The sequence below is a fragment of the Temnothorax curvispinosus genome, unplaced genomic scaffold, assembly GCF_003070985.1.
Source record: "Temnothorax curvispinosus isolate PA1 unplaced genomic scaffold, ASM307098v1 QBEX01013395.1, whole genome shotgun sequence".
NCBI lineage: Eukaryota > Metazoa > Arthropoda > Insecta > Hymenoptera > Formicidae > Temnothorax > Temnothorax curvispinosus.
In genome coordinates, this window is record NW_020223175.1 from 32,529 (window position 1) to 59,822 (window position 27,294).

The following is a 27,294-nucleotide window of genomic DNA, read 5'->3' on the forward strand; positions in this document are numbered from 1 at the left end:
CAAAAAAAAACTTTTGATATTTGTTCATTAATTGCCAAAAATACAACATATATATGCATAACGATACAATTTAATATATATATCGAAATAATTGTAGCGGAAATAGATAGGGACAGAAGTATACATCAGCTAGATATTTAAAATTTTGAATTGGAAAATTAAATAATTTAAAGTGTCAACTCTCTCTTATATAATTTACGAAAGTTACGTAGTAATAAAAGATGAATGAATTTTTGCTTCAAGCGCGATCCCCGCGTTTTTCCGTTTGCCCAGCGACTATCCGCGGAATGTATCGCTGACATTTAACGGATCGCCGATATCGATCTACGTATCAACGTAAATGGTAAGTCGCGTGCGATTCACGTTAGTAACGGCCATCAGGCTATGAAAAAGAAGAGTCGCGCGCGCTTCTACGCATCACGCTGCGCGGCACGCGATAAGGATCGTCGGGGTTCCGCGCGCGCGTCGGCCTTTAATCTCCCCCGTCTCGTAAACGCGCGCGAAAAGTCAGCGGCGACGGTGACGGCGACGGCGACGGGCGACGGCGGCACGTCGTGTGCGACGAAACGACCGCAAGAGTAGGAGGTGAAGTGGAGGAAGAGGAGCAAAAAGCGCCGAGGCGACGGGCCGTGGTCGGTAGGTAGACGAAAGGGGGACAAAGAGAGGGAGAGGGAGAGAGAACGGGAGAGGCGGCGTGGCGGTGGGAGCTCAAACCGTGCCGCCGTCCGGCTCGCCGAAGCGATGAGCCCTCGGGACGCAGGCAGCTCCGGTGGGGAACGGGGCACGAGGGAACCGAACCGAGCGTAGCGAGAGAGACGCGCGCGGGGGTGGCGACGAGGCATGCGACGGAAAGCCGTGAGGGAGCGAGACGGCCTCGTCGTCGTCGGCACGCGCGCCACGAAGCGCGTTACTCACACGCGCGCGCGGCTGGCTCGCCGAGAGGCGTGCGTGCGAACGAGACTGAACGCGAGGCCGCGCGTACGCTGCTCGCGAAGGTATGGATGAGCGAATGTGCGAGCGAGTGAACGAGCGTGCGTGCATGCACGCGAGGAGAGTGACGGCGGGCCTCGGTCGAGCCGCCCCTCCGACGCGTGCTCCCGCTAAAATCGCGGAGTTTCGAATGTAACGGTCATTATTTCGACCCGCGTACTTTTTGATTGCGCCGAAGGGTAGGTAAGAGGAGGACGGGAGAGACAACGCGCGCGTCGCGACGCGCGAGGACGATTAACGCGGCGCGTTCATGGCAGGTGCTTCGTATAACGTAATGAAGCCGCGCGCCAAATATCGGGTCTCTCCTGCCCTTTCGAAAAATAAAGGGATAATTAAATCGTTTAATTAAATGCTTTTATATTTGCGTCATATTGTACATAGGGAGCCGCGAAATGTGCGGATCCTCTTTGACCGCATTGATTTCGCGCCATTCGGGCTTTCTGTATTTTGAATCTTACTTCTTAATTTGATGGAACAGAATAATTTTATAAACGGATCCTCTTGCTGGTGTATATGTTACACGTGACAAAGAGAAGTCTCGATATTTGCCGCTAAAAAATGCAGGAGATATTTATATATGCTGCATACAAAAAGAAGAGTTTAGCATATATAAAATAGTCGTAGCAAAAATTCTGAAAGCGAGACAGAGGAATCTTCCTCATATACATATAGTCTTTATTTAGAATTCCGAATTGAGAGAAGGAAATAATTTAGCGGCAAACTTTTATACAAAAACTTTTAAGTGCCAATCAGGCGCGTTCGCGCATCGATACAACTAACGCATCTACAATTAAAAGAAAAACAGCGCCGTGTCAAACGGAATCATCCTGAATCACATGTGCGCGTGAATTTTTTCCTCTACATCGGTATATCACAATATGATATATCTCGCGATAGTTTTCCGCGTTCTCGTAGGAAAATGTCAGTTTTTTTCCCTCGGGTCCCTCTCGCCTATGCTCGGCTAGCCGCGAGTTTCAGCCGGAGCCGGACGCGAAACGGGCGGAATTAGCGAGCGAGTTTTTAATTTAAAAACCCGATTCGCCGTGCGCGCGCGACGTTGTTACCGCCGCTCTCTCCGCCGCCTCGTATCGACCCGGGGCATCGATAAGCAACGGCTCCACCGTGCATCGCGGAGTCACGGCCGAGCGAGGGAGCGAGGTATTTTTCATCGTGCTCTCCGCCGTGCGCGCGTCAAGAATAATAGCATCCGCGTAATACGTAGCCCGTACTCGGGGCTCTCCTAGTTAGGTATATGCCTTCGAATAAGGAGGCCGCCTCTTCTTGCTCGTCGAGCGCTCTCCTTCTCTCCCTTCTTCCCTCCTCGACATCCCTTTTTCCCGCCCGGAGCGAGCCTGCTCGCGTGCTGCCCGGTGTGTTCGCACGCGGGAGGAGAGTCGATGGAATCGCACGAGATTCCATGAACGCGAAAGGTCGCTCTGATGCGTGAGAAGTAGCCGGACGAGAGGAGAAAGATGAGGCTGACGAGGGGGACAGACGATCCAACTCCTTGCGCGTGCTGGTACTTATCCGGCGATTCGTACGCGCTCATTGCGGCGACTTTCTCGGCACGGTGCAGCCAGCGAGAGAAGGAAACTTCTTTCCAAGTAATCTCGCCTACGTCCGCTTCAGGTAGCGGTCGGACGACGTCCTTGTCGGAAGACGGTGTCATCGAGGAAGACGTGGCGTTGCGGAGTGGATTCCGTACTCGTCGGCGGAAAGTCACTTGAATCGCCTCTGTCACGCATCGTTTTGCAGTTATCGTGCGCTTTCCGCGAGGCTCACGAAGTCGGATATTTAAGATATTATTATAAATATATTGTTTAAAATAGATTAGAGCAGGATAGATTAGAAGGATTTTTAAAGCAGTTGGTTTAAAACAGTTAATTTGCTGTCGATTATTAGAATCTGATAATTTAAACTAACGTTTCTATGAAGCTGCGTCAAAAGTACGTAACGTGGATGGATAACGCAAGTTTCGCGCTTCCGCGAGATGGAAAATTCGTCGGAAACTCGTCGTTAGGTCTTACGTCGACGGAATTTAACTCAAGATTTAATCGTGCGGTACGTTCAGCTAGTTAATCTTTTGTTAATCTTATCTAATTGTCATCTTTCCGTTCGTACCTCCTTCACCTTCATCCTAGCTACGTAACGGCGAATGATAGCTCGCCGGATCGAATCGAAGTCGCAGCGGGCGATCGCGAGCGCGCTGCAAAGCTCGGCGCGCGCACCGCACCGCACCGCGACCGGCTTGATTTACGACGAAAACTTTCGGGACACGCCGTAGGCGGCCGGCGCGGCGGCCACGCGATGACGCGGAGAGTCCATCCTACTGTGGGAATCCCACACAAGGCAAGGCTCGCACGCCGCTGGGTAGATAGATGGACATATATATACTTACATACCGCGCCTCGAGCCGGGCTCGCCGCTGCGAAACGTGCCGTCTGGAACTCGCTTGACCGCACCTACCGGGTGTCGTCGGAAGAACAGAAGGTATATTCGTACCGTATATTCGGGAGGGGAAAACGCCGCGCCGGCGTTTATCGTCCCTCGTGCTCTAATCTCTCTCGATGCAGGCACGTATGAATTTTGAGATTAAGTTTCTCGAGCGTTTTTTTTTTCCATGAATGACATCTCGGCAACGATATGTATCTCGACAATTCATTCGCTTGCTCGCAAGTTTCTCTCGCAGCTCGGCGTGTTACTCGATTTTAACTGATATTAATATTGCGGATATGCGTTACACCTACGCGCGCGAATGACGTCAACGTTAATTTTCACCGATCGAGAATTTCCTGCCGTCAACGTCCTAGGCCAGGCTGCACGAATTTCAGGGAGATATATCGAACTAATCCGCAAACATATAAATCTCTTGGAAAAAATATATATTTCCATACGTATCGCGTCGTAATCAAGAGAAATACGTTTTATTCTGCCAGTGATTAGAATTCATGTCGGAGTCTGACATTGTAAATCATAAGCTGAACACCGTAAAGAGATCGATTTTAGAAAATCTCTGTCGATTTAATCCGCGCGGCATCAATTGATTGACTTATCCGCTTCGCAAATTGTGTTTCATGCCCAATTTTCGTTTTTATTTAAACTTGGAAGTGTTCTGCTTAAAAAAATGAAAATCGACGTAAAAATTGCTCCAATCTACTCTACTCTAATCTATTTTAAACAGTATTTATAATATTATCTTAAATATACGATATTAATATAAAAAGAAAGAAAATCCGGCGGCTCGTCGCGAGAAAACGCTCATCCCGTTGTGTGCGCGCGTATCCATCCACCTATATATATAAACCACCTACGAAGTGCGGGCACACCGCCACATGTAAGCGTATACACATATCCGGATCGCCGAGGAACCCACTCAGGAACGTCAAGCCCATTATTCTCGCAGACGCCGGGCGGTCGGTTGGCTCATTGGCTGGTCGGTCGGTCGCTCGGTCGGTCGGTCGCTCGGCCGCTCTCCTCGCTCTCAGAAAGCGCGGAACCGACACCCGAGAGCAGCGACGGCGGCGAGACGTATGAGGAGAAGGAGGATGGAAACACGACGGAGACGCCGCGCCGGAGGAGTAGCAGCCGCGGGGCAAAAGCGGCCGAGAAAGGCGAGACTATTTTGTCCCACGGCGAAGACCCGCAAGAGCTCTTCGGCGACGAGGCGGACGGAGAAAAAGGAGAAAGAGAAAGAGGAGGAGGAGAGACGGCGAGCGAAGACGGCGGTAGCGGACGCGCCGGAGCGGAGAAAGAGGGAAAGGCGTTCCGAAGCTTTTTGCGTGCGCGTCGCGTCGTACCGCGTCGCCGTCACGCCGAGCCACGCCGAGCCACGTCGAGTCGGGCCACGCCGCGGTTAGATCGACCGCGGTGGCTAGGCTGAGACGCGCCCAGGCGGAACTGCCAAGGCCGCGTGTCGCCTCGCGTGCGCGTGTTTGTTGCGTGCGCGTGTTTGCGCGCGGCTCGGCGCGACGCGACGACACGCTCCCGGGCGTGTCGTTGACGGTGGCGGTGCACGACCTGCGAGGTGACGGAGCGAATTCACGACGGCGCGGCGGCGGCGGCAAGACATTACGCACCGCAACGAGAGACGAGGCTCATTAGTGCCGCGCGCTCTCTACTTCCTCTCCGTCTCCCTTTCCCACCCTTACTAGGCACGATAGGGGAATGGGAAATGTAAGTCGTGCAAGTGCGTGACGTCGTTTCTTTATATTTAATGCGTGAGAATTCGACCGGCGGCGTCTTTTACGTAATTACATCACGACGATGCGTCTCTTGATTACCGATTTTAAGCGGATTTAAGCAGACTTAAGACTAGCAACTACCGCTCCAATAATGAAGCTTACTGTCTTTGTCGCTGTGTATCTGGAAGATTTTTTTTCTCACATCCAATTAATTGAACGTTCGCAATAATTCACATTGTCTTTCCGCCCCATTTATCGTGTCATCGAAAGCTGGCTGTATACGCGCGACCCAGAACCGTGTAGACGTCCGTCCCGTCTATCATACGTGCGCATATACGTATACATGTATCGCGCAGCGTATCATCGTCTCGCCGCGCCGCTTTTTCCTCGTCGCGCGTCGTGTGTGTGTGTGTGTGTGTGTGTGTGTGTGTGTGTGTGTGTGCGCGCGCGCGCGGGCGCGTGCGTGCGTGTGTGTAAGCGATAATCGGCAAACGCGCGCGGCTGGCTGCCGAGCGAGACGAAGCGCGCGTTTGCCGGCGGCGACGGACGCGACGCAGAAAATACAGGCGTGTATTTTTAATGAATCCCGCCTCGTCGCGCGCGTGCGAGTATGCGGACGCGTCGCGTTTCGCACGTACGCCCCGCGCCGCTTTCCACGCTTTCGCGACGTCAATATCAAGCGCACGCGGCCCTGACTCATATCTCTCTCTCTCTCTCTCTTTCTCTCTCTTTATCCTCACGCTCGAGTCGCGCGCGATCCGGGACCCCCTCGGCGAAATAATAAGCAATTGTAACGAGAGAGAGCGTACGGATGTCACCTGCGTTTTCAGAAAGCACTCGGTTTTATTAACTAAAATGTTAATGAAAATTCTCGCTTAGCATCGGACGCGCTCGTTCCGTAATGTATCTTGAAACGAAAGAAATTAATTATAATGAAAAAAATTCAAAAGATAAAAGCTTGCGAGTTTTCGAGGATCATTCTCCTTAATTGAGAAAGGATAACGTTGGTAACGAGAGATTACGCCTGTCACGCAGATAATTATTGAGAAACTTGTTCAAATGTGACGGCGCGTCGATACGGGTTTACGATAAATTCCGGTCGCCGCACGAAGTGTCTGTAAAGTATAATGTGAAACGGACGCGAGATAAGATACGGATAAGATATAGGATAACGCACTTTGAGCGTCTAGCTGTTTCGATCAGGATTCACTCGGTGTCGAGAGCCGCGCGACGCATCTGCAATTTTACGACAACAATTCCGCGATGGCTTTAATTCTACAATTATCTTCCGTAATATCCTAGATATCCCCCGATATTTTTCCGTATACGCTATGTGCTAGATCTACCATTTCTAATGGGTAATACGGATCCGACGAGAGAAAGAGAGGAAGATAGGTAAGGTGCGAGCGAGATAGAGGAGGCTCTGCTCGATGGCTTCGGCATCGATCGTTCTCGGGGAGCGGGAGGAAAGAGGGGCAGAGAGGAGAATAAACGCACGAGAGAGCGAGAAGCGCGCACGAGAAATTCGAGACGCCCGATGTCGAAATGCTATCCGGCATGCGAGAAAGAACAATCCTCATTAAGGAGAGCGCGAGAGCCTGCGGCGCGGCGCGGCGCGGCTCGACTCGGCTCGGCCTGGTGTCGCGTCGTGGCGCAGCCGCGTCCAACGCGCGCGAGCAATTTCCACGCGAGTTCCAGCGTGCCGCGCGATGCGCGGAATGCGCAGCAGACAGGCAGGCAATGCCGATAAGGAGGCTATCGCCGCTCGATCGACTCTTTTGCCATCTCGCGCGTCGCCCGGCTTCCGTTCACCGCGCGTCTTGTTAGTTAACTCACCGACGCGTAGCTCCGCGTAAATTAAAGCGCACAGCTCTCCGCGCGCTCGTGTAGTCGATTCGATGCGACGACGCGCTCGCGGCGCCGGCGGCCTCGTCGCGCGGTATCTATTCTTATCTCCGGTATGTACTCATCCCGCGCGAGCGTTATCGCGATCAACGCTGGCAGATGAGTTAAGTAGATGGCTTCTCCTCGGCGTCGCGGCACTCGCATCTCGGTCGCAGCCACGTTGCATTTGAGAAGCCGATCCGCGTTCGTCGTTCTCGACGAAGGAAATATCGAAATCTCGAAAAATATCACATCGGGTATCTTTGATGGCACACGTGTAACTCCGTCTCTATCATGAAAGATTAAATATCTATCTTCAGCAAACATCCCTAATTTTTTTTAAAAGCAAAAGACTAAAGGGACAAAGTTTGTCTAAAAAAAGCACACATTTACTGCTACCAGAGAGTGCGCGTTCCAACACTCTTGCACAAGCGAAAGGGAGCACGGAGCTAAAAATTTCCAATTTTCCTAAAGCTGAGGAAAAATCGGAGAACACGCGGCGCGCGCCAGAAAGACGGCGAGCGCCAGCAGCCTCCGAATCTGGCAGCTCGTAAACACGGCTTTACGCGCGCGCTTCCACCTTCTTCCGGAATATTTATTTCAGCGGTCTCACACGGCGGTATCCTTGCGTCGCGCCGCTCTCCGTTCGCCTCCGGCGACGACGGCGGTAACGGCGGCCACGCAAAAAGCCATGACGATGGTATAAGGTCGCGCGCCAGTGCTGTAAAGCGGTCCACGATGCGTCGGGGAGAACGAGAGGGAAGAACTCGAAAGTAAGGATAATGACAGAAGAGGAGAGACGGGCGGGAGCGCCATTTACAAACGGTAGCCGAAAAAAAATACATATATATAGTCCGTATGTATGTACGTACATATGCGCGCTTGGCTCGTATAGTCGCTGAACGACGCATCCGTGTTTCGACACGAGCACGCCGAGGCAGCGAGCCAGCCGACCGACCAACCGACCAACCGACCGACCGACCGACCAGGCAGCAGCCAACCGTCCAGTCGACCTGGTCATTATGACTGCCAGGCTAACGCCAACGGGCTATGCATCATTAATGGTCCTCGTGCCACTGCCGGCCGCGGCTCCCACGATACACGGCCGCGTATATATTCGCCGTCGCCGCGACCGCCGGGTCGTTCCGCGACGCGCATTTTCATAATTTTCCACTGGGTGTTCGCGAAACGCGCACATCGGCGTCGTCCGTTATTCGCTTCGTGGCACAGAAATTTGCATAGTAGAGGCATCCGATCGAATTACTCAATAGATCGACTTCGATCGCAGCTTCTCCGAATTTGAAATTAATCTTCTCTTTACATTTTCGTTATTTTAACGAAATGTATATTCACGCGTTTTATTACAACGCAGTGTCCAATTAATCCGTCTGATTAATTTATTTGTCCGAAAGATTAAGGACGCGCGTGCGGCTCCCCGAGGAAATCTCTGGCGGCGCCAATGCGCGGGGCGTCGTCGCGCGGCGCGTTCCCGACGCGTCCAATATTTATTGCGAGTTATTACGCGCGCTCGCGCTGCGGATACGCATAGCACGTCCGTTCTGGGTAGCTCCCGCGTCGCGCATCGACGGCGCGTCTCGGCTTTTACGGCCGGGAGATATCGCGGCGAGGCGCGACGCGACGCGCCGAGGGAAACCAATCGTAACCTGGATGTTTACGACGCGTGCGATTGCGATCGTCAGGCACGAACGATCGGAGCCCGCGCGCGGATGCCCAGTTTAATTGTAAGTAACGGTAGTCGGGGCCTCTCCCCGAGTGGCGACAACGTGGAATCCGCGCCCAGGCGAAACGAGAAGACGAAAGAAACGGCGCGCGGTCTCCCGTCACTCGTTTATCTGTCGAACTCAATTTTGATTTTGCCGCAGCTTTTACTCGTCTCGAACTCGAACGACTTCGCGCTACGCCGAGGACACGTCACGTATCTCTTTGCCGTAAAATTCACTTTTTTTTTATTTAGTACACATGAGAGATCTGAATAAACTTTTTTCGGTTTTAGATCCGTGCACGCGCTTTCGTGACCGACAATGAGATCTTCCTTATCACTCGTGTCGTAAATCGCGTAGTCATTGCAAAATTATCACCGATACTCGGCGGCGGACGGCTCTGTGTTCCCGATACATAACTGCATGCTTAGCGGAGCGCGCGCGCGCGCGCGACTATAGTCGCTCCCGGCGCATACACAATGAGCATACGTCGGCGGGCGATTATTTTTATCCCAACTAGCCGTGCCGACTACTTAGCGCGACGACTAAAGGTGCCATTAATACACGGCGGGAAACAATACGCCTCTCTATAGACGTTGTTAACGGCCAGCGGGGTTAAACGTGTTTCGCACTTGTAACGAGATCGACACTGAATATGCGCTATTTAGCCATCGTTGAATCACTATGCGTACGCGCTACAAGGTCTAGTGCAGTCTGGCGCAGCCTAATGCAGTCCGATGTATATATGTATATATATCTCTTCCTCTCTATGTGTGTGTAGCGGCGCGATAGTTACGCAAATTAACTCCTCGATTAAGCATACCGCTGGGAAGCGCGCGACTTCCCAGATCGATCGATCGCTCGCTTGACGTTGCGTAACGACTCTCGCCTCCGTCTCTCCTCCCGTCGTCGATCGTCAGGAACGGGTCCGTCAGGATCCGACGGATTTACGGGAGAATTCCGTCATCAGCCACGCCGTCGGATCCACGTTGCGGATCATGCCGGTGAGCACCTCGCTACATATCGAGAATGCCGCGCGCTATCGAGACGCGTTACGGGAATATATCGTTGAAGATAGGGAGAGAGAGAGAGAGAGGGCAAACGCGTTCTCGGATTTCGATTTTTCCTCGGTCGATCGCGCGGCATCGGATTCCTTTTTGCATTTCACGAGGAAAGCATCGCAAATGGAATCGTAAACCATCATCGACTAGGCGCGCGGCGATTCGGGGGGGCAATTTCGTCCGCAACACGGATTCCACGTCGCGCCGGGACGCGTTGTAAGCATGGGACCATCCCGCGCCGTGTAGGTATACACGAGCCGCGTTTTCCCCGCGGCGAACGACGGCGCGGCGATAGAGCCGAGCGTGTGCTAGATAGAGCGAGACGTTCACCGACGTCCGTGGTGATAGGCCGCGGTCGGGAGAAGAGCGAGCGAGCGACCCGACCGGGAGAGATTGTACATGCGGGCATTTGCATACAAACGTCACCCAGGGTTTGCGTCCCCATTAATTATACGGCGCGACCAATGAGCCGGTACCTACCTACCTACCGGGTACCTCTTTGTGTGCGTGCGTGCGTGCACGGCGTTGCGCGCGCGTGTGTGTGCGGCGCGCTGTTCGTGGCTCTTGTACTTCTCGCGCGCGCGCTACCTCGATTATTATTCACGCGAGCGCGCCGCACACATATACCGGGGGAGGCGCGCGAACTTATCTTATCACGTTGGCCGCGGCGGCGGCCAACGAGCACGATCTGTCTCCCCGCTTGTCGGGGACCGACCGCTGCCGGCCGACGACCATGTCTTATCGACGCCCCGTTTCCCTAACGCGCGCACGAGCGCGAACGCTCGTGTCATACGCCGCTTAATATCGCCCGTACGTGCGATATCGGGGTGACCGCTATTCTCGCAACACGCGTGGCGCATCACCGTGCGCGGGGAGAGATACTTGGGCTAAATCGACGTCGATTTCTCCTTATCAGTCGTGGACGCTGTTCTCTGATAATCTTTTTGATTACGAGCTCGTAACTCGCGAGAGGCTGCCACGTGAAGCTCCGGGACAGAAACGCGTTCTTTGACGTAAAAAGATCAGCTCCGCGGAAATTTGATTGGCGAAGTTAAATTGATTAGATTATTACGAAAAGGGAAATCAAATAATCTCGGCAAATTATATCAAGGACAATGACGATAAGTAAGTAACGGGAATTTATTCGTCGATAGATTCGAACTTTGTTTTGCGGCGGAAATGTAATTTATAATTTCGAGGATATACGGGGGAGGCATATTTAACTTGGAAAACAATGACAGAATAGAAAACAGTGACAAAAATTAAATAGATGAAGCGTTTGCTGGAAATTTTGAAAAACTTTTTGGATCAAATATTAAATTGTTTTCTACTCAAGAGATAATTCTTGAGTCATTTCAAAATATAAATCTATTCTGTTTTATTTTCATTTGATACGCTCTGATTTCTTTTTGCATAAATGGTCACCTGTGGTGATTTTTACACCCCAATTAAAAGTCATTGTTATTAATTATATAATGCATATTTTTGATTGTTCTATAATTTATTAGGATTTGAAGACACATAATATATAAATAGATACTTAACATTTTCTGAAAAAAGTGAGGAGAAACTAAAGAAATATTTGAAATTGAAAGAAGCACATTAAAATTACTGTAAGCTTCATTTTTTCGATACTGAGGTGTAAAAATTACCCCCAGACACCCGTTCCCGGGTTAAGACGAGATCCAAGTGAAATAATTACAAAGTGTGACATCGATATTCTCTATCCGGTTCTGTATACAAATTTAAACATTCTCTCGAATTTCAGCTTCTTTCGAGAGATTATTTTCCGCTATGATCGTTTAGCATTTACGTATTATTCATAATCGCTATTTTTTCTACTTTTTCTTTTCATTACCATAAATGTAGTACTCGACACTCTGCAGCTATCGTCTGTCTCATTTTTCATCACGAAGTTAATCCCGTCAGAAAGTGAATAAATAATGATAAATGAATTTTCTCGCTCCGTAACTTCTACGCTGGGCCTGTTCCTGTCAAATAAAGACTTGACGCTATCTTGAGAATTCGATGAAGGTCGAACTGCCGCGCGCGCTTGGGCACACCTCGTGGGCATAAGTGGGCGTAACGAGACCCGTAAATAGACCCTGCCGCGCGCGATGCCGTGCCGCGGAAATTACTCGGGATTAGCGATTATATCGTAGAGCCGGACCTCGTGGCCGTCTCCCGGACGCCTCTCTCTCGATTTTGCATGGAGATTTCAGGAAGTCCCGGGCACCGAATATTTTCCTTCAAATCCTACGGCGCGGAAGACTCCTGAATAATTTCGCAGTCCGAGACACCGGCGGAATGCACGACCCCGGCTCTTAAAGCTTCCGGATTTGCGAGCGCCAGACACATCGGGCGGACGCTCCGACGCGAAAATTTTAATAAATGGAACGACATTTCCACGGTCTTATGTTCGAAATTCGCATTCGACCTCGGAATGCGAATTTCGAACTGTGCCTGTAACATATTCGGCCCGCGAAATATCGAATATTAATAAATATCTTCATGCGACAATAGAAAATTATTAAGTCGACTCTTTCAGAACGCGAGATTGATTACGGATGTTGAGATAATCTATCGAAACAGAATTATCTCTCGGCCCATGTATCGTGCGAGAAATGGAGGGTAAGACGCATTACGAGGGCCACGTGTCGGCGGAGCGTCGAGTATCTTCCGCGAAATTACCGGCAGGAATCTCGATTCTCGCCGGGAACGGCCTTGAGGGTCATTAAGGGCCGGCCGAGAGTGGCCCAGGCTGCAAATCATCAATAGCGGCCTGGTCTTGGCCCGGGCCGAATTAATTTCCTATGACTTCCGCCATTTCGCCGTCCAATCGCGCGGCTTGTCTCCGGCGTATCTCCGGATATCGCGAAATTGAGACATCGGGCAAGAGAGAGAGAGAGAGAGAGAGAGGAGGCTGGATCGCCATTTATTTGTTGGCTCGATAAAAGCCGGACCTTATGCATATGGATGAGCCGATCGCGGGGAACGACGTCAACGCTGCTGACTCGACGGGATTCAGAGTGTACGGCGGTACTTGGACGACGGGACGCGTCTCTTCGTCCCTTAAATCCGTCCGTATTGCGACATATTTATGACGCAGATCTTTCCGGAAAAAGAGACGCCTACAAAAAATGCATGTCTCTCGTCCGTGTTTAAAATAGTTCCCGATTTTGTAAAACCCTTAACATTTCAGGAAATGACATTTATTTGATATATAGAATTTAGATTTTATCTATTATAAGATAAAATGTTAAAAATTTATCTAAGAATTTCGTCTTAGGTATGTAGGTACTGCATACGATATAATCACAGATTACGATACAAAGAAAGTTTTCTTATGTACATTCCATAGATAAATGAAAGATATGCTTAAATCGATGATCAGAAATAAATATATTGTATCTGTACCTTAGAGGTAAAAAATCGTATCTCCAGTTTTTGTCAAAATTAGAGTTAATATACTTTTACCAATATATACCAGGAGTTTAAATTACATGCATAACGGTAAAGGGTTTTATGTTTATTATCACTAATTCCTAAGATACAATGTTCAGAAAAAGTCGTAACGGAAATTTTCATAGAAATAATAAATTTTAAATCTTATTTTCTCTAAATTTCTAATAATGGAGATACGATTCTTTATCATCTAAGATACAGATATATAATACTAGAAAACTGGTATTATTCGACGCAATATCAGCATTAATTTAATTTCGCACTTCCGCCGGTGGAAGAGCGAAATTATTCCGCTCTTCCACCCTCCCTTTTACCGTCGCTCTCGTCTTTGTCTTCGGGGATGCGCGTACATCGCAGGATGTGCCGCGGGCGGTGGAAGGGGGCCGCGGGAGGGAGGATGGAGGACGGAGCGGAGAAAAAAAGTGGGCGACGACGAGAGAGCGAGAACGAGAGATGGATGCTCGCACGCGACCGCTCGGGTCACGTGCGTCAACATCCCTTTCCCTGCTTTTTTCCCCCGTCACCCTGTTCTCTGCCACCCCGTCCCTTCGCCCGTCTCGCCCTCCAACCGCGCGCTGTGGTATCCTTTTTGCCTTCGTCCTCGCTATTTTTCTTGCCTACGACCGCCGCGTTTTCTCGCACGTGACGCGGCTATTCGGCAGCTTTTTTCTGATCACCTGCTCTCTCGGGTCTACTCTAATCGCAAATGGCCTCTTCCTCGGGCATCACTTCTAAACAGAAAACTCCTAATAGCTTCTATACAGGCATATTTTAAGCTCACGCCTCGAGATGTTGAATGTAATATATTTGAACGCGAATCTCGTTGCATTTGAAATAGTCTACTACATCACTTTTACGTTTTTTTACGTTCATTACCGAATGACTGCATGGCTAAGCGTGATGAAAATACTAAAATAGTACGAATTTTCATTGATTGAAATTGAATGACATAAGAGTATTTCTTGAAATATTCCTCGGTGTGTTTGTGTTCCAATCAAAGTATTCTTATAATACATCGATTCAAAGGATTTAGGACATATATACAATTCTTCTAAATGTAATTTCATCACCTTTATGCAGTACTAAATTCTTCACGAAAGATATTAAAATATTCTGGAGCAAATTGATGAAAGAAACAAGATTTTTCCACGTTACGTAAAACATTGATATATACACATATGTATGTAACGTCAATTTTTTTCACATTTTCCATTCCGTTTTCTATCGAACTCTAATAATATCAATAGTTACCTGCAAACAAAGTTAGCACGCTCTCGCTTCTTATTCACCTTTCTTGTAATACGGAGCATCCTATAGAGTTTCTCTCGATATATTATGTTTACGGTCTCGAGAAAAATTCGCGTTTGGTTCTGCGTCTCTCGCGGGGTTATACTCAGAGCGCCAATAAAGGTTCCGCTCGCTCAAGCATCGCGGAATACACGAGCGGATCGTAATAGCCGGGGCCAGACGACCGTTCCCGCGTGGTGTGAACCAAGTCTTGTACGCGCGCGGTATTCAGCAGCGCGCGCGGCTGCTGAAAACGCGATGTGTGTGCGCGCGCGCGCGCGTCGTCAGCGCTCTATATTACGTCGTTACGGGCGCCTCCGTCCGCCTCTGTGTGCGTGCATCGCGAGCACGCGTGCACGTCCGCGTTTCCAGCGGGCGTGACGGGCGGCGTTTATTGCGAGGGAGGTCTTGCTCCTTTAATGGCCCTCGCGTGCCCGCCGTATTGTCGGCCGGATCTACCTCTCGCTCTGCCCCTCTCTCTCTCTCGCTCTTTCTCTCTCTGTCTCTCTCTCTATCCGCCGCGTTCACCGAAGGCGAAGGAGTCTACTCGTGCACGATCGTCGATAACGAGCAGGTCGCACGCACACGCGCGCGTTCGCGCACGCACACGGCTGCCGCGGAGATTACGCTGATGAAAATCCGAGCGTCCCGATCATGCGAGGCGCGTTTACGCGGTAATGAATCATCCGCAGCAGCAGCTCGCTCCGGAGAGGACCGATATTAAATTTTGCTATAAGTTCCACGCGTCTCGCGGAGATATTTTTTACAAATATATAGTAATGCTATTATAGAATTGTTGACGGGGCCTAATAACCTTCGCCATTCCAATGAATTAACGAGATGTCCTCGTTATGTTGTATTGTGTCCATCATCAACGAATAGAATTGTCGTCGTCAGCGCAAATTTACGCATATAAACTGGTATATCTCATTCTTAAATTATAACGAGGTCATTCCCGATATCGTTAGATTAATGAAAGTACAGCGTGCTCGTTTACGTCATCCGACAGTATTCCGAGACTCGGTCTCGTTTCGCCGGGAAGAAATCAATCTCCTTCCCTCTTACCGCTCCGTGGGGCTAACTTCGACAATTATCCTGGAATGCTCGAGGCATTCCCGAGGAGTCAACCGTCGCGCCTCTCCCCCGTCCCGCTCCTCTCGCAACTCACGGTTGCTTCCGCCCTCTCTACTTTGCCGCGCGGTTCTTTCTCGCGCGGCTCTCGTTCTCCCTTTGCCAGCGCACGTAGCGCGGAATCCCGCGGGGAATACGGAGGGATGTATGCCGTAAAGTCGTATCGGCGATAAATAAAGATGAAGCCGCCGCGATAAAATGCGGGGCACGGTGTTCTCGCTTCGCGTTTCTCCGACAGGATGGGGTGCCGCACGCCATTTTGCCTCGGTCGCCCTCCTCCCTGCTCGATTCGTCGTTTTCCCTCTACCTTTCTCTTCTCAGAGATCTCCCTCTTTATTCTCCACCGTCTCTCCTTAACGTTCCCTCTCCCTCTTTCTCGTCATTATCGCGGCCCTCGCGCTCTCCATCGCTTCATCCTGACACCATCAAACCGCCGTGAAACGAGGCGCACGATCATAAAAGCCGCGCCACCCCACCCCCCCGTGGCCGCACGAATGCCCCCCTTCCGACCTCCTCCGACTCCTTCCGCCAGTCCTCCTCTCTCGCCGTAACGTTTTCTGCGTGAGAATGTCCTCGGGTATAGACATCTAACTACCTGCGGGGGAGGCGAAGGGCTGGATTAAATGGAGGACGTCAGTATCGCGAGCGCGGCGGCTGTGATGAAGCTCTTGAGCGATCAACGGCAGCGTTAGGACGGGATATGAGTTCTTCCGCTTTTGCTCTGAATGGAGAGAGGACCAGAGATAGCATAGACTCTCGTAAGAGACACTTTTAAGCGGTGAACAAGCAATATAAGTCGTATACATCGGCGCATACTATATAGAGAGCTTGCCCATAAACGCATATACGTGATCAACACGTGGAATTCATGATGGATGGAGTCTTTGTGGAGAATTTTATTCTGAATTGAATCTCCATTGCTCAATCTCTAGAGTTAGTTCCTCTTTAGTGAAAACTTGAGTGGGAGATTTCTCGATTTTTCCACGATTTCTTCGAAATTCGATATTAAATGTCTTACAGTTAATAATTTAAGCTGGAACTAAAATTCTTTTAATAGGATTGAAGCTAAAGAATTATGAGAAGCTATACATTTTTACCGTCGCTTGTAACGTCGAAAGCTATCGACGTTTCAACGTCTTTGCTAAGGGAAAAAATTGATTTCAAAGAATAATTTATTTTTCAAATTGATCGCACATGTTCGTTCTGCGCTTATTAATTAATTAACTACAATAAATGTTTAATGACGTTATAATGACGCGATATCATAATCGTCTAATGTGATCTGGCCCGATTTATATCGTATGTCACGCAAAGTCGCGTAATCGTTCCCGGCGGTACCGACCGATCTCCGAGGACGGTCCAGGCATAATAAATTATTATTCTATCGCATCCCCGCGCACTAATGAGCGGCGGTGCAGGTGTACATAGGCGCGCACGTATATAGCGCTTCGGACGGGGAATCCGTCCGAGCGCGGAGCTTTGACGCGGATAGCTGCGCTGCAGTGCGGCGTGGGACGACACCGACACGACACGAGGGTGGCTGCGGCGTCGGTGTCGGCGACGGGCAGAAAAGGGGGAGGACAGAGGAGGAGGCCAGGGAGTGCGGAGCGCGGCGGTGGCGGGATCGACGGCGGCAGCGGCGGCGGCGGTTGTCGGGGTCGTGGGTGTCGGGCAACGTGCGATGCCGTGACATCCGCCAACCGCCCCCTACCCACCCTCCCGCGCCGTCCTCACCCCGCCACGCTCTCTCTCTCTTTCTCTCTCCCTTCGCCCCTTCCGTGCGGCGCACGAACCCCATCCCCGCGACCGAACCCGACCGCCGAACTACGGGCTCGAGTTCGAGCTCGCCGTTAATCCGTTTATCGCGTTACCGCCACCGCCGGCCCGGCAACCTCCCCCGCGCCCGACCGGCTCACCACCACTCCGGGCTCCCCTGCTCCCCGCGCCCCGCGACTCCGCAGCGGGGTTCAGTTCAGCCCCGTTACCTACACCCACCGGACTGCTGTACGTAGGCAACGCGTCGAGCGCTGTGTGGGTGTACAATGCACCGTGTGGCGTGGGCGCTACATGCGCGCGGTGTGCACACCGTTCGCTCTCTCGACCTAAAGCCCGGATTACGCGACACTTCTTTCCCGGGGAGCGGCACGCTGATTCGCCGGCTGGTATAGCGGAAGCTGTACGTTGTACGTAGAGTAGGGAGCAAGTGCTGGGAAATCAACCGTTTTGCCCTTGGTCCTTACTCAATTTCTCAACTACCCGGGGAAGCGCGTTGCAAATGACAAAATAAAAGTCGGATTTAATTGTAAAAAAAGAAATCGAATTAAAATCGTAAAGGATTAGCGCGGAGATATCACAAAATGTTACTTTTTTTAGCACTAACTTAAGACAGGCGAAAGTTTTTAGTATTTTCGATTTAAAGATCTGAGATACGAGACACCCCGTATATACACGCGCGAATAAACCCGATATGTGTTAAGTCCTGCCTCGCGAAAGGATCGTTCGATCTGCATTCTATCTACCTTCGGTGTGCCGTCGAGAATGTACGCTAGGGTAAAAATCAACGTCGTGCAAATCAGGCTTAACCTACAGCGACGCGAAGCCCACCCCACCCCACCCCCTCTCCCTGCCGACTACGTATCCCTTTGTCTTCGTTCTCTTTTCTATTTCCCCTCTCTCTCTCTCTCTCTTCATTTTCTATTTTCCCTCGTGCTTTTCGCGACCGTGTTTGTTTCCTTGAGATCGCATGTTGTCCTCGCGTCGTTTGCGAAGGGGATGGCGATTGCGATGATGGTGGTTGGTGCTGCCGCTGCTACCGGTGGCGAGACCAGCACAGCCGGTCCTCTGTTTGGATATGGACCAATATCCGGACGATAGTTTTCGGTTCTTTATTGCCGGGCTCGATGGGTGGAGGTAAACCTGGATTTTCGCGATAAATCTGCCGCCAGAATCCCCTCTCCTTTTCTTTTCCTCCTTTTCCGTCTCTCTCTTTCTCCCGCAATATTATACATATATATCTGCTTCCCCATGCGCGGCCGCCAATTGTGATTTTATTACGCGCCAGCTTTATGGCGCGATTCGCACGGTAACGAAGGTGTCGCGCGTAATTTTGCGTCTCTGCGATCTGGAGGACCGTGTACGTGATGCTCCGCCCCCTCAGTTTATTTTCATACACGGGGATTCTTTGGTTTATGTGTAATACACTTGTTCTTGATAAAAATATGGAGGAATACCGATAGCCTTTGAAATGTAACGTAATTTTTCTACTTAGGGATATCCGTGTATTAAGTTTATTCTATTTAAATTTATGCAGCTGCTAGAACAAATCCATTATAAATGGTAAAAAAAACGTAAGAAGATGAGATAGTGGGATATATAAGATAAAGCGTAGTGAGTTTTAAAAAGTCAAGCTATCGAGAGCAGAAAAATGATGCATATATTAAATATTGCATATATGTGTCTATATGTATAATTAGCTTAAATTAGCTTGAGTAACATCTTCATAAAATGCAAGATACAACTTCACAATATAGTTATCGTTAATTCAAAAGGTCTATAATCACATATTTGTCAATTTTTACAACGGTGAAAATCGTGAGATATGTGAAAGATATTTAAGAGATGTAGGAATCGAAGAAAGGACAATTTTTCCCCATACGAACTGGGTAAGAGCGCAGACCGGACTTATTTATTCAAAACATGGAAAAAAAGGATTCAGCTACTATAGCAAATCTAGTTGTAAAATATGGATAATTTAGCAATAGTAGCAAAACCTTTTGTTAAAGTTTTGCTATTATTGCTAAATTATAGCTCTCGCTGTAAAAATGTTAGTTATCCATATTTTACGACTAGATTTGCTATAATAGCTAATCTTTTTTTTTCCGTGAAGGAAGTGTTAGAATATTACAAATATGGAGCATTTTTTTTCGTTCTCGCGGATCTACTGGAAGCTTTACGCATCAGGCCGTTTAATTGAAAGCATTTTATACATATACATATATACCGTTGCATTATGCCATGAAACGCGTAAAATGATTACTTTCACGAGGTGATTTTCGAAAGCGCGGCTTTTTCGCGAAAAATACATTGGCGACACGCTTTCGGATGCAAACCGAACATCGGCCTGTCAAGCTATCGGATACCTCCTAAATGAGGTACCGTTGCATTCATTAGCGTCACATGGTTATTTTCCACCGTGGAGAAAAATGTCGTCTCGTGAAAGTTTAATACCCGTGTCATCTCGGATCTGAACCTCGCACCAATCACGCCGTGAACCGCAAACGAAGAAGATATATATCCGAGATCGGATTTAGCAAATTAATCATTTCCTTTGCGGCACAAATTGACGGATAATGTGCTTTATATTCTCGCTAGATATTTTCGTTGCAAGAATGACTTTAATGTTTCGTTCATCTGGGATGACACGGACAGAGTTTAAACTTTCACTTAACACGCTTTCACTCGCGCAATAATTATAATAGAGATACGTATTTTAAAAAATCATAGAAACGACTTGTTGCTGTATAAAATTCGATTCCACGTCAGCGAAGAAGTACGCTTTGTATTTTTTTTTTTAATTTAACGCGTATTACTCATAAACCGAAAGATGAATGGAGCTTCATCGAATCGCGTTGCGAGGAAACAACTGATATCTTTGTAAACCTTTTTGCTAGAAATTAAATCGTTAAAAATCCACTAAAATTGAATTCGCAAGTAAGCCAAGAAAAGCGCGGAAAAAACTACTGCTGTTAAAAAACCGCGGACCGATTACTATGAGGTGATGGTCGGAAAATGAAGAGTTAGAGAGAAAAAGAGAAAAAACAGCGGAGAGAGAGAGAGAGAAATGCGGTCCTTGAAGTTCGCACCGAACAATGAGTCGCGCGCCGTTTCCGGAGAATGTTTCCGCACCTGTGCGTGCAAAACAACGATGACGCTCGCCCGACCTATGCCACGGGGAGGTGGCGGACGGGAGCGCGAGTGTACAGAGAGCGACGGCGTGCTGTGGGGCGATGGTGGTGGCGTGCATTAATCATCCCTCGGCACGCCATAGCCATTCGCGAGCTCCCAAACCAACCCCGTGTGTGGCTCGGGCGTCAGTGGTGCTCGATCATCCGTTTCGCGTGTCGTGCGCCACACACGCAGCCACACATATGCATACACACGTACGTAAATGTATATACACACGTGCCTCGAACCCAAATACGCCGCTCAAGCGCACACTCGCACGCGCGCAAGCACTCCGTGCTTCGGCCAGAGTAGATCTTGGTACGCTGCAGACGTATATAGGGTGTATCGGTAGGTTGCCTCTTCTCTTTAAAGCTAAGAATTCCTTGATGAGGTCGGAGTCAGATTTCCTTGGCGGAAATTTGATCGGCCGTTGGCAAACCTTCATTCGCAAGCATCAAAAATATTTCAGTTTTACAATATTTAAAAAGACCCAAGTTAAACTCTCTCTCTCTCTTACATTAATATTTTAAAAAATCATTGCAAAAGAAGTATGAGCGTTCAAGGGGAACATTTAGCGTATTAAGCTCCGCGTGTGAATGAGAACTATCACGCTGGATCGTTTTATAATTAAATAACTTCTATAAATCAACTTCGGAATGAAAGACTCATACTCTCGCGGCGTTTCTCGACGTCGATATTCAGGACACTCGGATAAGTCGATACATTTGCACCGGACGTTTATTTTTTATTACAATATTAATGTCCGAAGCGAAACGCGAAAGCGGGTAATCACTTTAACGCAATTCCACTCGTCCTCTCCTGTCATTGCATTGCGCGCAACGCCCGGTTCCCCTTAATCAGGCTTCAAATCGATCGTGGCTCGTATCGGCGGAAAAAAAGGTTAAATAACCGGCGATGAATTTAGCCGGTATAACTCGATGCCAGCTTGTCGAATATTTCATCGCTTCGCACAGCCGCCGAAACTTTTCGAAAATGCGAGCTGCACCGGCGAGCGTCTTGCATGCGTGAGAAAAATTAACGGAAAATCGCTATATTTTAGGTACACGGATGTCGATATATAATTTTAAGATACAGCAACTTTTTATGTAACAAATTTGTGGAAAAAAGATACATATACTAACGAACGACTTTTAAATCTGATAATTATTGTCAATACCCCCAATTTTCAGAGCGACTGTATTAAATGTCTTTGCGATCGAATCACGCTCGATCGAACGGTTTCTATTTCCATTTTACCGGAAATCTATCCTAAAAATTCGCAGGAGGGGGGACGGGGAAAAATATTTGTCGACAAGACACCCTGTATATCCGGCGCATGAAAATTATAGAAGCCGGGCCGGTACGATAACGAACGAAATTATTTATCGCGATCGCGGCCCTTCCTCCCCCCGTCGCCCCCTCGGGCGGGATAAGCGACCGGGTGCGCGCAACCCGAGGTTATTAACGTACCCGAGGGTCAGGAAAATCGATCTCCTTCGGGAACGGATCCTTATGAAATTAAGATCCTTCCTCCGGCCGCGCGCCCATCCGGCTGCTCGTTTTCTCGGCGATCCTCTCCCTACCTCTCTCTCCCTCCCCCTCCCACTCTCTCTCTCTCTCTTCGTCCCTTCCTCCCTTCCTCCCTTTCGCCCTCTGCTCTCTCGTGATGAACTCGCGCAGACGCCGCGTCATCGACGCTGCGACCGCTTCGTTTCGTGTAATTAGGGTAATTGCGAGTTCCCGCGATATCTTCCACACGCTCTCGACGCGATAAGTACTGATCCGGGTTATTCGACACGAACGAAGGGAGCGTATTCGATCACCGGTATATACACGATCGTATCATCTATGACATGTGACTCTGTATGCTATTGGGTGTTATATTTGATGTAACTACCACAGAAGTTTAAGAACTATTATTCCAGTCGGTGTATAAAGAATGTAAAACATAATATCTATATACGGATATACGTGCGCAATAAAGAATTGCTATCTAAATTGATAAATTTATCTTTATCTGGAACTTCATTCATCGTCTTAAAGAAGGTACTTTGATTTTATTTTATTTAAATAATTCTAATGCATATGTACATAGTAGTAACAATGGTAGTGTATTTTAATAGTTTCCTCACTGATACTCTAATTTTCTTGTTATTTTATTTAATATACCATTTAATTAGCTTCGACTTTACACGTTCGCGAGGTGCGTTCCTTTCTGTAACTTCTACAGAACATCGCCGCACCTTTTATCAGTTTTTCTTTGCAGGAAATCTTTACGAAGTTAACATCTTTTACTCCAGACAGAATCAGTCAGGTTCTTTTTAGTGTCCTGTTCGAAACTTGTTGACCTCGCGGCTAATGCGTCGAAACGATGAAATTTATTTAGTGGATATCAAGGATTTGTTCTCCTACTCGTAGTCATACTATATGGCAGTCAAAATTAAATGATAAGTCTAAAATCTAATTGCAAGAAGTTGATGATTGCGGATATAAACGAGATTTATAACTGATTTTTCATTTCCTGTTTATCAAACGGACTTCGTTATTCGCTTTTGATCGTTAATAATCCAACAATACTTGTATCAATCTATCTTTCTTCCAGTTCGCGAATAAAGTCCTAACATTCAAAATGAAGATGATACTTCGGATTATTCATTTTCACTAGCATAACTTTTAACACAGTTCGGCGGTATCGATACAACTCGGAACGCGGAATCACGCGCGGGCATATATGAACTATAAAAATGCTGCTGTCCGTCGTAGCCCGGCTGCCGCGGCAATCTACTTTTATTCGCCATCCATATATTTCGCGTGGCGATCCGGTTGTTGCATACCGGGTGATCGTAAAGCGTCGCAATACGGCATCGCGACATGCCTGCGATGACACCTCAGTCGTTCAAAACGTTCAAACATCATCGGGTTCACGAGATTTTTTACTGTGACCGGACTGATAGATAATAATGGTCATCAACCACTATGAAATTTATGTACTATGCAGGTATTACTATTATGGTCGCCACTCGGTTTTAATCTGAACACCGAGAAAGAATATGATTGTGCAGATCTTTGACCTTTATGGTGACTACCCTAATTCCCCTTTTCTCTTTCTGTTGCAGGTTTCCTTGGGTTGCTGCCGGATCTTGAATCGCCGCTGGACCTCGCTTCTTCAGACCGTCTTTGGACTACAGCTGTGCATCGCTGGACTTCGCCCTCTGGACCTTCGCTGGACCGCCTTTTGTGGATCTCCCCGTAGCAGTATTAAAATTAGTATGCAGACAGGTAAGTCTTAATAGTTCCTGCTTTGTGTTCTTGTAAAATTTCGCCTTAATTGTTTCGTGTGATATCGAAATAATAAAAAACATTGGTGCGTTAGATTTTAATTGATCGTAAACATTTTTGTATGTCATTTAGATTCGCCACTTCCTAATCGACGAATATTGCAATCGGTAATGTAAATAACTACATGCTCTAGAAATGTTTTATGAAAGATGACTTTTAGAAAGTTATGAAAGATAACGTTTAGAAAGTTTTGAAGACGTTTTTAAAACGTCTCGCAAAGTTTTAAAAACGTTTTTCTTTTTTTTAACATTTGAGACGTCGTCTAGACACAGGTGTTGTGACGACAATCCGTGAATGCTGTAATCTCCGGTGAAGAGCCGGTTCACCCCGTAACGATTGCCTGCTTGGTACACGGCCAGGACAACAAACCGCAAAGATTCAGATCCAGATAGTATCATGTCCAAAATCGGGACTAAGACGTCTTATAAATGTCATTAAAACGTCCTTTAGACATCATATCATAAGCTGTCTTAAAAATGTCTTTAAGACGTCTTATGTCCCGATTTTGGACAAGCGTGCTGTTTGGGGAATTATACTTGACTAATTAGTTTGTCCAATGATACTTACATATCAAGTATCTATATTTATGTCAATTTTCAAAAATTTAAATTTGTACGACTTGAAATCTTGAATTGTAATATTTAGAAATTTGGAAAAGTTTTTAGAATGTTAGATAGTGCCGTCTCTTTGCCGATAATATTTTGCTGACACTTCGTCGATTTTCGAAACTCTTGATCGCGATTTAAGATCTCGAATCCTCGGAGTCGCAGCTCTTGGAAATTTGGAAAAAATCTTAGAATTTTAGCTAGAGCAACTATCAACGATCAAATCGCGTTGTTACGTAAGCGCGATTTTTCCCTCCACAAAACGAGTAAAAAATTCTATCTCATGCAAAATACGCGATAGTCCAGCTCGCGATGACGAGGGAGAGTTGCTAACGTTCCAGCGTGCTGGCTATATTCTCTTGAATTTAGAGTCTAGATGGAAGATAGTTGTTCCTAGGCTAGGGGCCAGCCATAATCGCCACTCGCCGCCCACACCTTCCGGGGGTCGCCGCCGCTGCCGCTTCCACAACCCCGATTCTCTTCCTCATCCTGTCCGTCGTATTCCCTCTTCCCTCCGTCCCCTTCCCCGAACGCCCCCTTGGGGATCCGCAATCCGCCGTCCACGATCTCGTCAGCCATCCCCCGTTCTCCCCCCTTTCACTATCCATCCTGCACACGCGGTGATCTCCGTTCTCTGCTTCCTTTTCCCCGGAGAGAGATCCCGCGGATTTTACCTTTGTCCTTTGCGCTCGATTCGGCGAACGGGATAAATCCTCCGGGAGGATCGCGACGTTTTTCCCGTCGCGTCGAACCATGTCGAGCCGAACCGAGCTGAGCCGAGCCAAGCTCTATGTTACGCCACGCCACGCCGCGCCGCGCCATGCCGGAAAAGTTGGTGGTTAAATTTTCCGACGAAATTTTTGCCACCGTTCTCTCCCGCCGGATTTTTCCCGGCGCACGAGTTTCGCGAGTTAATCGCCCGCGGGCCCGCCCCTCCTCCCACCCTCGGAAGGATTTCGCCGGGATGAAAGGATGCGACGCGACGGGATGTAACGTGTGCCGGTGAAATGTACGCCAGGATAGGTCAAGCGAAGGCGCACAAAGAATTCCAGTACCAAAAGGATTTAGCTCGATTTTTTTTCCGGGAGATTAAATGGAGATATATATATATATCTCGAACGTCATCGCTATTTATGAAAAAAAGAAGTTTCGCTAAAAAGTTAACTTCCACGAAGTAAAACATTATTACGCGATCGCGGAAATTCTTTGGGTACCACTTGTCACGAGCGTTGAAATCGCGCGTCAACGAACGAATAGCGGTCTCGCTCCTCTTCCGATATTCTCTCTACCTCTCCAACTCGCCGGGTGTTAAAAATGCAAACCGCGCGAGATTTTTCGCGTCGCGCATTTGCGGATTATCGCGTCCCCGATCGTTTTCCTCGTCGACGAGGATTTGAATTTCGAGGAAACGGGTGACAAAAATCTCGTCGAATTATGTCGCTGCTGCTGGCGCGCTCGTGCTCGCGCGCGCCGACGAATTCCCGACCGAATTCTCGCCCGACGGTTGCGTTGCTCGCTTTTGTTTCGCCCGAAGGATTTCCTCTCGGAATGGAGGATGGATGAAATTGCAACGCTATTGGATCGCGCTCGCGCTCGTGCTCGCGTCGGCGTCGGATATCCGGGCGTCTTTTATTTTGCTTGTCGGCCCCGCTGTTATCTGGCCCGCTACGCTGAAATTTTGACGAATCTCTCTCCCCCGTCCGTCCGGCTTCTCCTCGCGCGCGCGACTCCGACGTTACGAGATTGCTGTCCGTAACAAAAAGCAGCTAAAATTCGTGCGTTATAGCGTTCCCGATCGTGGCCGCTGTGAAATATTACGAGGTGAAATATTACGGGATGTCTTCGGAGACGGGTATGATCGACGTGACACATGGAAAAAAAAGCGTTTCCGTGGCTATGAAAGAAACGCTTTCCTAATTCAACCAATTGCAATCCCAATCAATTGTACAAGTTCTCAATTAATCGTGGGATTAATTTCAACTTTTTTTTACGTGTTTGCTATTATAGTTTTACTTGCTTTTATTCGCGGTTTCGTTAGTTCGCGCACCCCGCGAGCGCATTTTGACAAGGAAGCTTCGATAAATTCCAGCACAATCGTATACGTCACGTCAGAGGGTTGAAGGACGGAAAGGGAAAGAAGCGCGTGCGATGTTAATTAAATCCGCAGGGATTTTTTACATCCCCCATTCTCTTTTTTCCCCTTCCGTCACTCCGTGCCCTAACGCCGTCGAAGGACATTGAGTGAGAATTAATCGATGGCCATTAATTTATCAGAAATTCGTGATAATCCTCATCCATTTGTATTATCGCGATATAGCTCCGAAAAATTAGCGATTGACTCGGCAATAACTTCGCCACGAGAATACTGTCAAATCGCAGCTCTTAATTCGAAAGATATTTTATTTTGAGTTATAGTACAAAAAAAATTAATGGCGATTCTCGACATTTTTGTCACGAAAGATTCGACTGCAGATTGATCATAACTGATTGCTATTTCGCAAATCACACAAAATACAGATATTATTAATTTAATCTAGTTTCTTTTAGTTAGTTTCGTAATATGAAATTTATAATGGCGAACGTTTCGTCCTCGTGGCGACACAAATTCGCGCGGGAGTTGTCACGTAAAGTGTCGCAAGAAAAATTATCCCGCGGGAGTTGCTTATTAATACCACGGGAGTTTGTA

At 48.3% G+C, this 27,294-nt stretch overlaps 1 protein-coding gene across 1 annotated transcript; it reads left to right on the top strand.

Annotated features, from left to right (window-relative positions):
* The first annotated feature begins 225 nt into the window (after positions 1-225).
* LOC112463511 lies at positions 226-23,917 on the top strand. The gene is made up of 3 exons (XM_025029938.1): positions 226-289; positions 508-636; positions 23,781-23,917. The coding sequence occupies exons 1-3, from the start codon at positions 226-228 to the stop codon at positions 23,915-23,917; spliced, it is 330 nt and encodes a 109-aa protein (XP_024885706.1).
* Positions 23,918-27,294: the final 3,377 nt, after the last annotated feature.